The sequence below is a fragment of the Pagrus pagrus genome (genome assembly GCF_965226575.1).
Source record: "Pagrus pagrus genome assembly, chromosome: 4".
Classification (NCBI taxonomy): domain Eukaryota; kingdom Metazoa; phylum Chordata; class Actinopteri; order Spariformes; family Sparidae; genus Pagrus; species Pagrus pagrus.
The window spans coordinates 13,127,577-13,145,638 of record NC_140188.1 but is presented as its reverse complement, the minus strand read 5'-3'; the positions used below and the strand labels follow the sequence as shown (position 1 = coordinate 13,145,638).

Below are 18,062 nucleotides of genomic sequence, written 5' to 3'. Positions count from 1 at the left end.
CTCCTCGAGACATCATCTCTCTCCTCTTCTCGTTTTTCCTCTTTACCGCATAGCCATGATAAATCTCTGAGATATCTACCCAGTGGGCTTTTTACAGAATCAATGGCTATTTTGGAGCATCACTTTCTAGGTAAAAGATTGTGTGCATGCTGGGTTATGTATGATATGTCGAAGTAGATTCTTGCATTGCGGAAAAATCTCAAAATAAAAAAGATGGATAAAGCTTTATATTGAGGTAATAATGTAATAATAGGTAATAAGGCTCTTATTAGTCCTAAGATGCTTATCAACATTGCGTGTGTAATAATAGCATCATAAACACTGTTACTGTCAGATAAAGACAAAGACATTATAAGCATTTTGCCTCAGAACATTGACAAAAGCCTCATGAGTTTCTTAAGATTAAGACCTATTCTGTCAGTGTTACTGAGCTTATTTAGTTGCTTTATTAAAGGTGCAATATGTAGGAATTGGCCACCTGTCGAATTCATACTCAAAACAAATGGAGGGCAGCATCACATCATCACCAGAGTAACCGCTAACTGCTGCTACCTGTAGCTGCCGTTAACTATTGGCGGCTGCACTGTGAGCCTACAGTACCAGGGGAGTGTTGGTGTTTACACTACTAGCAAAGGAGCTTTGGACCGGGAATGGCCGGGGCTAGTGGATTAGCATGCTAACTTCAGTGGCAGTGGCAGCAACTGGCTCTAAAGCGAGAACAATGCCAGGTTTTCTGTGATATATATCACTATAATTTTCACCAGATAAGTAGAGGTTAAGCACACGATCTATAATCTTACGTTCAGTTTGATTGCCACCGGAAACACAAAAAAGACATGTTGAATGTGAAAGAGCTGATTTGTCTTACTAAGATATATTGTGCAGCCGTAGAACTGGCTGATAATTAGGAAAAGTACCGTATTATGAAGCATTACCCAAAGGTGTGAAATTAATTTCAGAGTTACAAATACCAGCAGGCGGCATGTTGAGCAGGGTAAAACATTTAAAGGAAATGTGATAACCTCGTGCTGTAATGGCTCACATGGACAACAGTCATACTCAAGGACCTACAGACATTTATCAGTACTCAAATCTAACCACCTCTACTGTGCAGTTTTTCATCTGTTCAGCTACTCTGAATAAAACTCAGCACTTGTAGTTGTGGTGATGAAATAAGTCCTGAGAAAATGTATATCATCCTGAATTTATCAAGACAATGGGAAAACACTGAGTATGAAATGGGCTGAGTTTGCACCAGCAGCAAACAGCAGCAACAACGGCTGATTAAAACAGCAGCAAATTAGAAAATCGGGCGACATCTCCCTAAAATATAAGCTTGTGCAGTTTAAATAATGTCCCTGGCTGCTGTATGGAAATGCACGGTATGCAATGAACATGTGCTTAACTTCAGTATGTGTGAGTCCATGTCTGTGTGTGTGCTTGAACTGAATATTCCACTCGCAGTTTATATTTTGCACAAGCAATCACATTTTGTTCCCTAACGGATACAAATGCGAGAGCCACCGTCTCTCAGGAAGCCGGCTGAGCCTGGGCCTGTTTTGACGGTAAATAAGCTAATAGGCAAATGTCATGGTTATTAAATGAGTTAAGCCCGATCGATGTCAACTTCGGGGCTGAGGTATATAAATTTATTTCAAATGAGACACCAACTGACACCAATAAAACAAGTAATCTGTTAGCATCTGTCTGCAGAAAACGGGGGGAAAACTGGTGTGTGTCTGCGAACGTGGATGTGCGTCAAGAAGCAGTGGGAGGGGAAGCGAGGGATGACATAGAGTGAGGGTGGGAAAAAAGGATTAAGGGGGGAGGTAGAGGTGGAGGCACGGATGAAGCCGTCACTTCGCTTTGTGAGATTCTTGGCGGTGAGAGATGAGAGAATGATCTCCCACGCAGGCTGCAGGAATGCTTACACTGACACTTTCCCTCCGCCTGGGCCCCAGAAAGGGAGGAGGGGGGTGGAAAAAGTGCAAACATGTCACAGAGATAGGAAGAGATCAATGTCCACAAACACTGCGAGCAAACAAACACAGCCACGGACGCACAAACTTGTGTTAGCACAGCCCGAGCACAGGTGATGTAATGTGTTTTCATATATATTTCACTCTCAGTTCTCTCTTTTTCTGACAGTGCTTCTCTTCCCTTCACGATCCATCACTGAAATCATTTCATTAGTGTTCAGGCAGCACGGCAGCAGTATTAGTTTCTTTGTAATGACAGGCGCGGTATTGAAGCATTTCATTTTCATCTCAACACTTCAGCTTTGATCACGGGTTTGTGTCTCCGAATAAAACTCACCAAACAGTCCCAGAGGGTCACACTCAGCGCTGAATCATCCAAGCAACAAAGTCAGCACGTACGGATGCTCACATGAAAATGCACCCTTAAGCACACATTTATGTCACACTACAAAAGAGCATAGTCTCAAAATGAAATACGGAGCAAAGCTGCATAGTGATACTCTACATTTATGCTAAGCAAAAAAACCCCACTGAAATCCACCTTGTGTCTGATCTTCATTCACTAGACTTCACAGGTTCAGGCTCTCTGCCGTGTCCGAGAGGTCATCTGTATTCAAAACTGCAACCAATCAGTTATCTTTTTTTCAAATTCATGTTATGTGGACATGCAGAATTTTAAGTTTAGCCTGGAGCTAAGTTAGACGCGTGGCTTGCACCACTATGTGTACTGCCCTCAGCATTTCGCCTTGAACATGACGAGCACTTTGGTGGATGCCAGTATTTTAAGACGTGTTAGAGGGAGAGTTAGATGAACAGATCGATACCATATATACTGTATATCTGCTAAATCTGACGCTACAGCCAGGAGGGGCTTATCTGAGCATACAGAGTGGAAGCGAAGGGAAACCGCAGAGTCTCACCATTACTGTGTGGTTGCCAGGTAAACAGTGTGAAGTCCAGGGAGTCAGTACACCTGGAAACACAAGAAATAGTCCTGCACATAACCCCAATAAAACCACACAATGGGGTTGAGGGCAAGACTAAAAACGCAGCAACCAGATCAAATCTCTATCTCAATGTCTCACCTCCGCTTTCAGCTTATTATGAGAGTATAAAGAGCAGCAGGTCTGTGTGTCCGTTTGACTGAGGGCGGAGCAGAGCTGCACGCACAGACAGGCGTTCCTTTAATGAAGAATTTCACACATAATGAGCACTTTAAAGGGTTTTTTATAGCATTATCGATCACTACTTTGACAGGTGCTGTGGTTGTGGTTTGTGTTCCTCGCGTTGTGTTACTGTATATTTTGGAACATCCCCACACTCAACATCTTACATAACCATCAACACCGCAGCCCCCGCAGGTCAGCAAACACACACAGCAGCGTGTGTTCAGAACAGTCAGACCTATTGATTTACTATCAGGCATGACCAGAGCAGGAGATGTAGGGCCTGGCCCCTCTGTGTATAAATAATGCATCTGGGTCCACAGGGTTACAGCAGGCTCGAGGCCCACCACTGCTGGACAGCTGCACTGCATGGAAGACACTCGCAGAAAGACGCGAGAGACAACTTGACATTGATATAAAGTCGAAGAGTTGTATTCTTGGAGGTGGATCGAGGAAAATGAGGGAGAAAAACCTTGGCGCATGCTGCAGTATATATGCCGGTGTGTGTGTGTGACTATTTGTGTGTGTTGAATATCAGAGTTTCATGAAATATGCATGAAGTATGTTTGAACCTCCCCCCCCTCCCTCCCCTACAGGCCAGTAGCAAGGTCCTTCAAGCCCACACAAGCTCACATGAGCACACACACACACACACACACACACACACACACACACACACACACACACAGATATAATGTGGCACCCCGGCCTTACGCTGATGAATGTCTGTCCTTCAGAGAGCACAACAGCCACAGGAGAGTGATACAGTGTGAATGAGGACAGACGAAGAGAGCGAGAGAAAAGGTGACGTAAGAAGAAAAAAAAAAAAGGAGAGGCTGGAGAGTGTCTTGTGGGCAGCGGTGGAGGCATGCAGGGGGGTGGAGAGGGTGGAGTGAAGAGCAGCAGGTCCTGTCCAGCTGTACAATAAGACTTTAAAGCAATATTTTTAAAAGATCTCCATATTCAGCAGCAAAGGATTACTGTGCACATTAGGTCTAGTGTGACCTGTAGGTGAAATATTCCTGTTAGGAGGTAAATATTAGTTGTATTTTTATCCTTTTCCTCATTTGTATATATGAATAATTTACATGTGTTTTGTTTGTGTTTAAGTATTTGTTATTGTTGAGGATAGAGGGATTCAGGAAATGTATTTCTGGAGGCTTGTGTCTACCGAAAAGAGAGCAGAGAGAACAACACTGCAGCCGATCATGTTGCAGGCTTTGATGTAATCTGTGTGATGAGTGGTGGAGAAAGTTTTCAAATCTTCTACTCAGGTAAAAGTTAGTATTATTAGCAACGTGTACTGGAAGTATCAAAGTTAGGCCCCTGTAAGTGTTATATTATCGGATCAATCTAATTTTAAGCCAACTTTAAGCACACAGGATGCGATCTCTTTTGCTTGAGGTCTCTCTAATCTTAAGGGTTAAACAAAAGACCTAGTTGTCATTGTTAAACTATATCTGACATCGATCTGACGCGACTTCACGTTATCTTTAGTCACATTTGCTCACTTTCTTCCTTCTTCGCTGTTTGAGCCCCTCCTGGAAGTCACACACAATGAAATAAACGCACCTCTACCTTGATTAAAGTTGTGGATTTCTCTGGGTTTGAACATTTTTGGAAACATTTGGCATAACAAAATCAACAACAGAGCTCAAGATATTGTAAGGAGGAAGCGTTACATGTAACATCTTCAGCTTCTGTGTGCTTCTGAGAAGTGCAACCTCCGACACGAACGTAAAATATATGTATATCTATATAAAAATAAAACATTTCCTGATGAAATGTAGAGGAGAAATCATTTAAAGTGGCATTAAATGGAAATACTCAATCAAAATACTTCATTGGTGCCCAGACCCTGTTAAAAATGGAGACGTGAGGGAAGGGTATAAAAGCCACAGCACCTACCAAGGCGCCGCTGCACTGAAAGGGCTGGTGGGTTGGTGAGTTAATACATAGTTTTATATTCCCAATAAGGATAATAAAAAAAAAAAAAAGGACATTAAGAGGGAAGAGACGGAGGAGGGGCGGCGGGGGATTCTTTGTCATCTTGGTTTTTAAGTTACAGTAACTTCCTAATTAGGAAGACATTTGCTGCTGTGCTAATGAACAACAAACTCTTTCAAGCAGAACAAACAACCTAAAAACAAAGCACACAAACACACACACACACACACACACACACACCAGGACATCAGCCCATCTGTTTGCTAAGGGAATCTAGTTTTCCTCCAGCACTGCTTAAACAGCGAGTGGGAAAAATGCATCCCACACACACACACACAGAGACACACACACACACCAGTGATCATGCAGACATGACATCATATTTTTCTGTGCTGAGTCTCTGCACTGAGCGTGGGCAGGACGTGTGTGGGTAGCTGGTGTGTGTCAGTGTGATTACTACGCTGCGAGAGCCAACACAAACCGAAAAAGCAGCAGAGCAGACTGTGCATGTGTGTGTTTGTTTGTGTCCTCGTCTGTCACTTAGAACTGGAGGCGATCTAAAGGCATCTTCTTACATCTCTGCATTCATCTCTGCCTCCTTCCCCTGACTTTGTTTCTCTCTCCCTCCTTCCCCTCTCTCTGTTTATCCGCTGCTCATACAGTCGGTCTTTTTGTTTGGCTGCCATGCCCTGTGAGCACTGTTTAATTCTCCCCCCCCACCCCCCGTGCTCCCTAGGGAGCAGAAATGGGTGAGGAGGCTGGCAGGGGGTGAGACGGGGGAGGACAAGGGCAGAGGCACTTCATTAATCAATCAACCAGCTTTGAAAATTTACCTAATTAACGGCTAATTACAGATCTGGGCACACTGCCAGCTGGCATCCCATCCACCTCCACCGATACCGACCCCCGCAGTCCCCCAGATGACACTAGAGGTAAACACCCCTCCCTCGTTCCCTCCTCTGCTCTCCTCTTTATTAGTCTATCCATCCATGCGTCCACTCGCCCGTTCCTTTTTCATCCTCTGCACAAACAACAGATCACAGCTGATAACTTAAAGATGTCGAGATCACTCGCCGCCTGCCTCATTCTCATGTCGGACCATACAGTCGTCTGTTTGATTTTCTGTGTGCCGTCCTACCGGAGTAAGATCGGCGGTCACCACGGCGTCCTGGAGGCTCTCGGCAGAAACCGTCTCACCCAGATGATGGCTGGTGCGGTTCTTGTCTTGTCCCTGCCAGCTCCCTCTTGCACGCCAGGCCCGCTGGATCCTGGGAACATAAGCGGACAGAATATATTTACCAGTGACATCTTTGTATTATAACAAAGGTTGAGCTGAAATAGTAGTTCAGGAGATGATGTTTTGCAGAACATGTTAATGTCGCAGTGGAGTTGACCTTTGACCTTTTGAATACAAAGTGTCATGACTTTCACCAGAAACGTGTTTTGTGAGGTCACAGTGACTTTGACCTTTGACCACCAAATTCTGATCATTTCATCCTCCAGTCCAAGTGGACGCTTGTGCCAAATGTGAAGGAATTCCCTCGAGGCATTCCTGAGATATCCTGCTCATGAGACGGGGGAACAACCCAAAAACATGATGCCTCGGGCCACAGCTGTTGTCGACACGTAGGCATTAAACAACACCCCCTGTCTTCACAAGAGATAACATGAGGGTATACATATATTTTTCTGAACTGTAGAATAACTCATTAGTTTAATTACTATTACAGAAACATGGTGGGTAAATGATGTCACCATTGGCCATATCAACATCTCAATTTCTTCTTCTGAGACCTTCCTCTTCAACATCTTTCCCCCTACTCTTCTGACTTTTAAATCTTGTTTACACACTCTCCTGACCCCTCCCCACCCATCCCACCCCGGCTATCAACCTCCGCGGATCGCTCCATCTCGTCTCTCTCTTTCCACTCTCTCTTTCATCCCTGTAGTCGCCCCGACGCCAGGGTCCAGGATGGAGTGTAGGATCAATTACCCAATGGAGAAACACATTCACCTCCAGTGGAGCAGAGAGACAGCTGAGCAGAATGGAACAAACTGAATTAAGCCATAACTCGTAGCTCCAAAACCAATACCCCCCCTCTTCTTCTTCCTCCATCCCTATTTTCTCCACTTTTATTCTCCCTTTACTCTCCCCTTTTTGCTTCCCGTTCCTCTGCCATTTTTTTTTCTATCCATCTCACCTTTCTACACCCCAATCATGTTAACTCTACGCAAAAGCATTGGCTTTCTCTTCTCAATCCTAGACGTTCGAGGAAGTGAAAGCCTGAGGCGAGACCTGTCCTTCCCTCTTACACCTACTATGATTAAGTAAAATGGTGTTAGATGGCGATGGCGGTCTACGAGGGTTCAAAAACTCAGATGTGCACTCTGACCCCGACTCTGAAACTTAATCAGAGGGATGATTGAATTAAAGCCACAAATAAATTGTTCTCCCCCCTGGACAGCAAACATAATGCACTTTTAAGGTCAGAGGTAATGTAGGTGACACTCAATGTGAAATTGGTTTAAAAATGTAGAAAAGCAAAAGATATTCGGGGAAAAAAATACTCACACAATAGCCTTGATCTCCAGGTGCTGCTGCTGCTCACGACGATGGGGACTATTGTCATCCTCTTCCTCACTCCTGCGAGGACGGCCTCTATTATTATAACAAGTGAAAAAACAGATCAGAAAACTGAACACTGGCTGCAGCTGCACTTGTATGCTGGTGAGAGGATGTCAAGGTAGAGCTTTGGTTCAAGAGGAAGGCCTTGTTCTGGTAGAATAAGGGAAAGACGGCTCTACATTACAGTATACAGTACCATCACTATTATCGATCAAGTGCTGTCCATGACACACGGGGATTGTTTCATGTAAGAGAAAGGACACTATATACCGTGCCGTGTCTTACCTGTCCACCTTCGGAGCTGCCTGCCCGCCACTGTGGTTGCAGTAGCGATGATACCTCTTCACTTCTTCCTGCGCAATGAAAAGCACCAATATGTCAAGAAGGTTTTCAACTGTCTGTGCCAAAGATGTGACACCGGAGGATACAATAATAAATCTGCGGCATTTCCTGTATGTGTAATTTCCACCCACACATTCTGTCTGTCTGGCAGAGCTGCATAACTAATAAAAGCGCAAACAGAAGAAAACCGCTCTTTAAAAATATATATATATTTCTTTCTGTTATCTGTTTGTTAACCTTAAGAGTGGCAGCTTCTATGTGCCTGTAACAAAGACATAAATAATCATAAACACATAGCAGGAGGGAAAAAAACAACTGTGTGTGTGTGTGTGTGTGTGTGTGTGTGTGTGTGTGTGTAGGCTATTGCTGATGCATAGCAACGCGTTTGTGCTCTGCAGGTGCCAACCAGCCCGACACCGGCTGCAGGCCAGGGTGCAAGGCCCCTCTCGGGCAGCTCTGGGGTCAGTGCCACGAAGCTCGACGGGACCGGACAGATGGATGTGCTCCCAAAGCAGCAAAGCAGCTCCTCTTTATCTCCAGTATTCAATCATGTTTGTTAGCCAGCAGGGCGCAAGCTGTGAGTGTTTGTGTACTTCTGTCCACATCAAAGGTGTGAGGGGTGTGTTAGGGCTCATTTTGCTCCATGTGTGCTTGATGTGTGATGAGCAACTGTAAAGTTTCGTCGTATAAACTTTCAAAAAGAAAATTAATGGAGGTTTAAGCATAAAATGTGCATGAACTGCTTAAAATGTCTCCATTGTTCTGTCGGAATGAGAATTTCTATAAAGAGAAAATGTCTGAACTTGATTAAAGTGACTTTACAAAATATTTAAATGGTGCGACTTGTAAGAATCGGCCACCTGTTGAATTCATGCTCAAGGCAAGTAAGCGCAGCATATCACCAGAGTAACCGCTAACTGTAGCTGTCGTTAGCTAGTTAGCTCAGTTAGCCGTGCAGCTAGCGAGCCGGAAAGGAAAGCTCGGGGACCAGATGTGTGTTGATGTTTACGCTGCTAAAACAGGAGCTTCAGACTGGGACGGGCTGTGGCTAGCTGGTTAGCATGCTAACTTTTCTGCAACACAATAAATAGATGTCAAAACTTCTAAACTGTTATTTGTTTACTGTCTGTTGATGGTTTTAGCACATTTTTGAACTAAACCCTTACATACTGCCCCTTTAAATTGTCCATAAACCCCAATAAATACTGTCACCTTTTCAAATTATATGTATACTGTGTAAAACACATCATTGCACTGGTTACATTTGTGTGTTTGTGTGGATCTCGGCTTATGTAGTGTACACTTGGGTACATGTAGTCGAGACAGACTGTGTACTGTTGCTGCATTACTTCAACAGTTCTGAATGTTCTTGCGTCTTCTCTCACCGAAGCCAGTAGAGATTAAGTGTTCAGGATGCCAGGCAAAAGGCCAGTGAGGGTTTAAAACATAACAGTATCAACAGGCGTTGTGCTGTATTAACTGTCGACTCCGTCCAGATGCTCGGGCTAAAATAAGAATCCATGACAAATGACAATGGTGGTGTTTAATCCAGTGAATGATAAAATAAAATGTGTGATTAAAATACATTTTAAAGAAAAATGTTCTCTATGCTGAAATATACAAATAGGGAGAGTGCCACAGTAATACATCTTAATGACTTTATGATAACCAAATGTCTTCTGGTTGAACATTAAGAGCATTTATACTTGGAATGTTACGGAAAATGTTTTATTCCCCGTATCACAATGGTAACCGGTGCAGCTAGAACTTACTCCGGTTCTGGAGAAGCGCCATGGAAATAGGTTATTTGGCATTAGCAGCGCAGCAGCTGGCCAAAGAGAGTCAAAAGAACAGCAGGATGGGATTTGATGACATTCAAATGTGAGTTTCATCAACTGGATTTTATACACGCAGCCTAATTGTTTTGTACTCCTGTACTTAAATAAAAGACATTTCCAAAGGGCTGTTTCTAGCTTTTTGGGGGCTCTATGTCAAATGATGTTTAGAGGTCCCTATTTTAGGAAACTGGGGATTCTAAACCCTCGAAGGCTGCACTTATACATCTTTTTATAAAATCTGAAATTCAAGTCCGACATATTCCAGGATTTTTCCTAAAATGTTAATTTCAATTACCAGGAACAAATTTGTCAAGGAAAAACAAAAAGCTGACTAAACATATAAAATATCCCTTTCCCCTTCAAAAAACAATCAACTCAATTATGGCAGATAATCACAGAGTACACTGTCCAATGCCTTTGTGTGTTTGTCATTCTTTGCAGCCGCTATTATTGCTTACTCACTTTTTACAGCCACTGTCTTTTGTGTGTTTACAACCAACAATAATGTCTTGGGTCTCTGGACCGGATCAAATGCACTAAAGTTATATGAGAGCAATAGAAACACCGAGGGAGCCGATGACAGGACCAGCACATTACTTCTAGCATATAGGGTACACGACGATCTCATTAAATCAATAGCTGAATACATGATTGCATGAGAACGGGGAAATTAACAGAACTAATCCTCCTCTGCCCAGCGTGTAAACAGCTTAATCGCATTATTTTCAATAGCAAAAATAAGGGCAATCAATAGAGTGAGAGGCTGGAGAAGGTGAAGGTGGACAGTAATCAGCATTATGTCACTGAAAAATGAGAGAAGGAAGGAAAAGAGGAAGGAAGGGAAGAGAAACACAACAGCACATAGCAGAAAGTCAGCTGCCCTTTAATTTATGAGTTATTAAAATCATAATTTCCTAGAGTCCTAGTTCTATCACGGAGATCGATGGCAGGCACGGCTGAATGTCTACACACACACACACACACACACACACACACACACAGAAAGACAAAAGCTTATTCCCTGGGGTGTGTGTGATGGTCAGCTCTTTGTGCCCTTCAGACTATAGTGTGTTCTCTCAGTGGGATAAACCCCCACACACAAACACAAGGAACACACACCTGAGTGCACTGAGAGAGAAAACACGCCTGCATGCACACATACCATCACACACTCACATGTAAACACACACACACACATACACACACATCAATCTGATCTCGGAGGATTTGATTGCAGTGCGGTGATCTGCATCAGACTATCGGCTGTTTAGCCGCAGCTCGACTCGCCGATCAGCCCGGGGAAATGTCCAATCAGGAGAGGAGCCGTGGCAGTGGAGATGCTCGTTAATCGGAACATTGGAAATCAATTTACATGCGCAGCACGTGCAGGGAGTGATATGAAAGTCAACATTTGCTCTTTCACCTGAGTTAAAAAACGAGCCAGCTGAGAGATGCAGGTGTAACTGATGTGCTCGTGAGATAATGTGATTTGAAATGTTCTCCTACCGTTGTGGCTACGGGGTAAATAAAGTGCTTTCTGTTGAAGGAAATAAATGCATTGATGTAATTTTACCCAAAGCTTTAAATCCTGTTTTAGGAGAGAGGAAAGCAACACGAGCAGGAGACGGAAAGAAAAAGAAACCGAGGGCGTAAATTGACAAAGAATCAGAATGATAAACTTTTATTGACTGAGAGCTGCGGTGAGAAAGCAGTTTCACACTGATCAGATAACAGCGCGTACGAGCCCATACATTCACACAGGCGGCTGCAGTTACACAGCCGTCAATACCAGGCAGGAGGTGTAAACTGACCTATGAGGCACAGATAAGATACAGCGACGCCATGCCAACATACAGATGTGAGGTTAATTTCATATCTGTGAGGAAGCTGTCTGTCACAGAGCCATTTCTTTCACAGGTTTCATAGGTATGATTTAAAAGAAATGGCTGCCCTACAGGACCCTTTTAAAAGTTTGCACTAGAGGTCATTATCGAGATATCGTTTGATCTTTTATTCCCATTCATGGTTTTATCTGGAAAATCTAACAAAAGCTGAAGAATTCACATCACAAGTTCTCAGACCTTAAAGGAGACATATTATGCTTTTTCATTGTTTTCCTTTCTTTCAGTGTTTATGTAGGTTCTTGTGCACCTAACAGTCTTGAGAGTTAAAAGGTCCAAGTCCACACCAACAGGAGCTCCTCTCTACCACAAAAAACTTTAAGTCTGTGACTTTGTGACATCACACTGCATCACCATGTCACACATTTGCTTTATTTATGCATGGTGGCTAGTTTGGCACCTAATAACTGATTGAGCACAGCTGCTCTGTTGTCGTAAGCTGTGCTGGCTCAGACGTGTGTGAGCTGACCAATCAGAGCAGACTGGATATTTGGTGGGGGGGGGGGGGGGGGGGCCTTAAAGAGACAGGAGCTAAAACAGAGCGTGGGGGGATACAGATGAAAAACTGGTGTGGTTTTTGAGCATTAAAGCATTGTAAGAGCATACCTCCACCAAGGCCCAACAGTTACCTTCCAATCAGGCCTAATCTAATATCAAACAGCCCTGCATAACTGCTTAACCATAGCTTAAGATCAACTGATCTAGGATCTGCATTAAATTGTACTCACTCATAGAAAACAGCCACCTGCACAGCCATGCATTATTCCCTGAGAAATTAACATAATTTCAAAAAAACTCTCTATCTCACGATGTTAAAGAAGGTATGAAAAATAATCCTAGATCCATCTTTTTATCCGGATCGGCACCAAAAATTAATGGGTTCTATTCTGGGCTGAGACCATCCTCCTATCCAGATTTTGTGAAAATCTGTCAAGTAGTTTTTGTGTAATCCTGCTGACAAACCAACAAATAAACAGAGACAGGTGACAACATAACCACCTTGCAGAGGTAATGACATAAAACCGCAGAGAAGCATCCGACCCTCACATTCGGCATTTCTGCTTGATAAATGATGATTGATTATCAAAATCATTGCGGGTTGATTAATTAATCATCCCTGCACTAATGCAGACAGAGCCGAAGTCTTCAAACCTACACTGAGCTGACGGTACTGCAGTGAAGGATGTAAGGAGGTCGGAAAGAGCGTACCTGGGATGTGCAATGAGGGAGGCGAGAGGCTATCAATAAGAAGGAAGAGGAGTTAATGCCTTCATTTAAAATTGGGAGAGAAGAAGAAGAATGTGTCCCGCGAAGATGTGTGGCGGCGGGTTGAGGATGACGAGTGGAGATGAAGAAGGTGCGAGAATGAGAAAATGACTCTACAGTCTATCAACATGCCGAACGGGGACTATTCCCCCCTCTGCTACTATTAACCAATAGGCTGCTGCTCTGGTTAACATATGGTGAGGGAGGGAGGGAGCGAGAGCATGCTAACACACACACACACACACACACACACACACACACTCACACACGGCCATCATCGTTGAAGGGGCTTCTTTCAGTGATCAAAGACTGAACTCATTCATTTAGACCGAACCAGCCTTCCAAGACATGGTAATAGGATGGGATGTGAATGACTACAAATTGGCAGAAGTGTGTGTGTGTGTGTGTGTGTGTTTCTGTGGCATTGAACCAGCACACACACACACACACACACACACACACACACACACACACACAGAGGACATACATCTCTTCATCATACGACCGTGGCGTACCAAGAGACACCTATCTGTCAACGTGCAGGCTCATCTCGCTCCATGCGCAGGTTATTACGTCTCAATCGTGGGGCATTTGAGCGAGCTGGCGCAGACAGCACTCAGCACAGCTCCGTCCCACTGGGGGGGGCAGAGAAGATAATGCGCTTCTGAAATATGACACCCTTCTCTGGGATCACACTCCCCACTATACATCCCTCTATATATATTACATGCATGTGTGTCTGACTCCCTCGGTGAACCGATGCCCCCCTGCACGCTGGATTATCCTGGAAGCACTGGGACATTTCTGCAACGAGGGGCTTCACGCGAGATATTGATGAATGATTCCAAGAGTCAAGCTGCAAGTGCTGTGTCAACAATGTCACCTGTACTGTGTATTTCATGCTTAACCCCATTAAACGTGACCCCCCCCCCCCCCCGCGGGATGCTGTTTAAATAAGCTCTGTGTAAAATGGTTAACAACACGGGCCCGTGGCCGTAAAATCCAGCTGTCCCATTGATTATGGGGTAATAGCTGGATAGATTAATGTGTTTCTCAGGGGGGTTCACGCCTCGACAATGAATCTGAATCACTCACGCAGACACAGCAAGTGGAGCAGCCCTCCATATCCAATAACCTGCATTTCCATCCCCGCTCATATTTCACACGCCAATTACTGCTTAGTCCTCCGACGAGCTTCTTCTTCTTCTTCTTCTTCACGTCCTCCTCGGCAGCAGTCGCACATGAACCTCCTCTGAAAGAGTTAAGCTGGATCAATTTGGAAAATGTAATTTTTTGGAGAATTCACTAATGAAATCCTGCCCATGGTGGTGGTGGTGCAGTGGAAACAGATTGGAACAAATCTGGAGTGAAAATGGGAAAGTTTAAACGAACATGCAGTAAAGTGTGTGTGTGTGTGTATGTGTGTGTGTGTGTGTGTGTGTGTGTGTGTTGCACCTTCATAATATATTGCAGCGTGAGCCGAAAGCTGTGATGGAACAGTGCTTTCAGTGCTCACGCGCTCAATATCCCCAGCCGCCGATAATGTGCAGCACTACATCACTGGCATTAAATATTCAGGAGCTCAATACAACCAGGTGAATTTGTGCACCTACACTCACCCGAGCACACACAGGAAAAACACCACATACTTCTGTTAGAGCTGATTCCAGCAAAACTGAGTCACATTATGAGGCCGAGCACAACTTAATGAGATCGAAAAGCACTCAAAGGGGCAGTGTGTAGTTTTGGAGAATTAATTCAAACTCTTTTAATATTCACAATAATAATGAGGTAATAATAAACACTCAGAAATGTTTATTTATTTTACTACTGAATAAACAAGCTGCTCTCAGAGGAAAATAAGGTCCCCTGAACACAGTTTGAAGCTAGAAAGGTGGCAGGGTCCGCCACATATAAATAAAGTAAAACAGTAAGGTTGCCCTTTAAGGTCAGTTTGCTTGTTCAGTCATGAAAATGAAGAGAGTTTGTTGGTTAAGTTTGTTTGGCCATTAAAAAGAATCAGTCAATCCAAAAGTACATAGTGCCCCTTTAAACACGAGCCCTGTTGCCGAACTGGAGGAGGACGGGGAACGCCACCTCAGTCGGCTGAGCAGCCGAAGCTCCATCCTCCAACCATTCCCCGCTGATAATGAAGTCATTTACAGCGGGAGGTACGATATGTAGTATTAATGAGACCTTTTCAGCTGCTGCCATGATAAAAATCTTTAAGTGGCCTCGAGCCAAGACGGGAAAAAAAAAGCAATTTGCCAAAACCATATTGAATTCAGCCAACTGTGCCATTCTGAATGGGTGAGTAAGAGAAGTAGAATTCAAAGCAGTTAAAGGTGCGCTGCGTAGCTCTGGGGAAAGAAGAAAGACCTTCATTGACTCATTTTGTTACGTCTAAACAAACCAAATAAACAAAGTCTCTTTGTTTTCATGACTGAATAAACAAACTGACCTTAAAAGGACAACACAACTTCATACTGTTTTACTTTGTTTATATTTGGACCCTGCCACCTTTCTAGCTTCGACCTCATTTTCCTCTGAGAACAGCTCGTTTGTTCACTTACAGGAGAAAAAAATGGTATTATTACCTCATTCATATTGTGAATATTTCAATTATGAGTTTGAATTTCTTCTCCAAAACTACAAAGCGCCCCTTTAAGGCTCCTGGATTTTAGTTTTCCAGGAGGTTTCACTGTCCATGGTGCTGATACTCCTCTGTTGTCTCTCCGGGGAATAGTTGCCTCAGCTTTTGTCATATTGCAGAGAATCACACTTCTCTTAAAATCCGAGTCTTTTTTTCTTTCCCTTCCCTTTGAGAGTCTTAGCCTCTGAGCAGCATCAACTTGCTGCTGCTAAAAAAGATCAGAAAGTGAATTACATCATGGCTGAAATGTTCCCTCACCAGCAGAGAAGACACCAATCCTTCCTCTCGCAACACAATTTCTCCAGGGATAATATGTTCAGTCTACTTTACAGGAATGACATATACTCTATAACAGAGCGCCCATTTGAATGCCTCTTACCTGGTTATTAATGCACAGAGCAAGGTGTTTCCTCTCCCGAGCCACAGCCAGACTCCCGCTGCGCAGCCTCGCCTCCTCTCCCTGGTACATGCTTCTGGAAAGGACACCGCTCAAGTTAAGACCCCTGAAGAAAAACTCTCCGAATATGCAATATCTGTGCTCTCAGTGATGTGAACAGCCTGTACTCCTCTCTGTGCAGCTGCAGAGAGTGCCGTCATGCAGGGTTTTTTTTTTTTTTTTTCTTATCTACTCATCAGTGCCTGTCGAAGCAGCCTGCGCCGGAGCTCCTCATCCATCCTAAATAAAAAACCCCGTGTTTGCGTGCATGTGTGGCAGTGGATGTGACACTAACCTGTACGTGCCGTTCCTCAGCATGACGAGCTGTGCCTCCCTCCCTCTCTCTGCGCGGTCAGACGGGGATGAAGTGAGCACTTTGAGTCGGGAGCAGCCGGAGAGGAGAGACTTGGGGAGAATTCTCTCAGCCAATGGGGCGCTGAGCGTGCGCGCCTCTTTTCTCACATTTATACACACACAGCGTCCGAGCGTGCGCGCGCGCGTGCGTGTGTTGACTGTGCCATTTAACTTGGCGCGGGGCTTTAATCACAGCGTTAATTATTACGCACGCACGCACACACCTCGCTCTCTGTCCGGGGAGGTGGTGACCGCATGCTGCTGTATCTCAGCCTTTTGTGCCAGGCTTTTGAAATGCATCACCGTGTGCCAATCTATTTGCTCATGTTCTAGATATGGTGTCATAATGGTTCGCATCACACAGGTGTGGGGCTGGGACGCACAAGTTGGGCAAACATGTGGCGTTTTTTTTTTTTTTTTTAACAAATCGGACGTCATCTTTACACAGTGGTTAGGTGAGTGGCAGACAGGTGAGAGGCAGACAGGTGAGGTGCTTCAGGCCTCGATATTGGCCGCTCTTTTGAATGGATCGCTTCCAAATCTGCCCAGTGACCAGCTACTACCTCAAGCTCCTTCTCCCAGTCTCCTACAGCCTCATCTTCCTCCTGGGCTTGAGTCTGAACGGCGCCCTGCTGTGGTGCGTCTGCCGCCGGACGCGCCGCTGGAGCAGCACGGTCATCTACCTGACCAACCTGGCCATGGCGGACCTCCTGTACGTGCTCGCCCTGCCCCCCCTCATCATCAGCAACGCCATGGGGGGCCTGTGGCCCTTCGGCAACATCATCTGCAAGAGCGTCAGGTTCTTCTTCTTCGTCAACCTCCACTGCAGCATGATGTTCCTCACCTGCGTCAGCGTGCACCGCTTCATCGGAGTGTGCTTCCCCATCGCCGCCGTGCGCATCAGGACGAGGAAAGTCGCGCTCTTTGCGTCAGGCTCAGTTTGGGTCCTGGCCACCGCGGAGATTTTACCCACACTTGGTTTTGCGCACACGGGGCTGATCAACAACAGGACCGTGTGCTTTGAAATGACCGACCCGGCGCAGTTTAAAGTTTACTTCCCCTATGGATTATTTCTAGCCATAGTGGGGTTTCTGATCCCCTTCTTCATCGTCATCACCTGTTACCTCTCCATGATGAAGGTGCTGTACTGCAGGGCCGCGGACAGCATCTACAACGCCAGGACTGCTCGTATGCGCAACAAGTCCCTGTGCACCCTCCTGACCGTGTGTCTCATGTTCGTGGTGTGTTTTGTGCCTTATCACGTCGCTCGGACCGTCTACCTGTTCGTGAGGGTCTACATGCCCGAGGACTGTGAACTTGTGAACGTGGTCATGATCTCCTTTAAGGTGTGGAAGCCCGTGGTGAGCTTCAACTGCTGCGCAAATCCTCTGCTTTACTTTTTTGGCTCCGGGCGCCACCGGGACAAGGTGAGGGCCTGGCTGTGGAGGAGGAGGAAGAGGGTGCAGCCCAGCGAGTGTGTGGTGGAGGCAGTGAGCACGAACAGGACCGGAGGGTAGAGGGCATCCATCAGAGGGACAGCAGTACCATTAAGAC

At 45.0% G+C, this 18,062-nt stretch overlaps 2 protein-coding genes across 3 annotated transcripts in view; one reads left to right on the top strand and one right to left on the bottom strand.

Moving 5' to 3' along the window:
• Positions 1–16,554, bottom strand: part of schip1 (schwannomin interacting protein 1) — a 226,305-nt gene extending 209,751 nt beyond the window's left edge. Inside the window, exons 1-5 of one of the 2 annotated variants that reach the window (XM_084352167.1) lie at positions 16,450–16,554; positions 16,098–16,191; positions 8,004–8,071; positions 7,665–7,751; positions 6,231–6,360 (exon numbers count right to left, since the gene is read on the bottom strand). In XM_084352167.1, coding sequence (XP_084208293.1) covers positions 6,231–6,360; positions 7,665–7,751; positions 8,004–8,071; positions 16,098–16,191; positions 16,450–16,472 — 402 coding nt within the window. In that variant the 5' untranslated portion in view covers positions 16,473–16,554. The remainder of the gene's footprint in view (positions 1–6,230; positions 6,361–7,664; positions 7,752–8,003; positions 8,072–16,097; positions 16,192–16,449) is intronic. The other variant, XM_084352168.1, reaches the window with a different exon arrangement.
• A 423-nt stretch (positions 16,555–16,977) lies between these two features.
• LOC311256731 (P2Y purinoceptor 3-like) lies at positions 16,978–18,033 on the top strand. Its single transcript, XM_084352008.1, has one exon. The coding sequence runs from the start codon at positions 17,033–17,035 to the stop codon at positions 18,023–18,025; it is 993 nt and encodes a 330-aa protein (XP_084208134.1). The 5' UTR covers positions 16,978–17,032; the 3' UTR covers positions 18,026–18,033.
• Positions 18,034–18,062: the final 29 nt, after the last annotated feature.

Coding starts and splice junctions, on each gene's coding strand:
- LOC311256731 (XM_084352008.1), top strand. CDS start 17,033: ATGGATCGCTTCCAAATCTGCCCAGTGACCAGCTACTACCTCAAGCTC.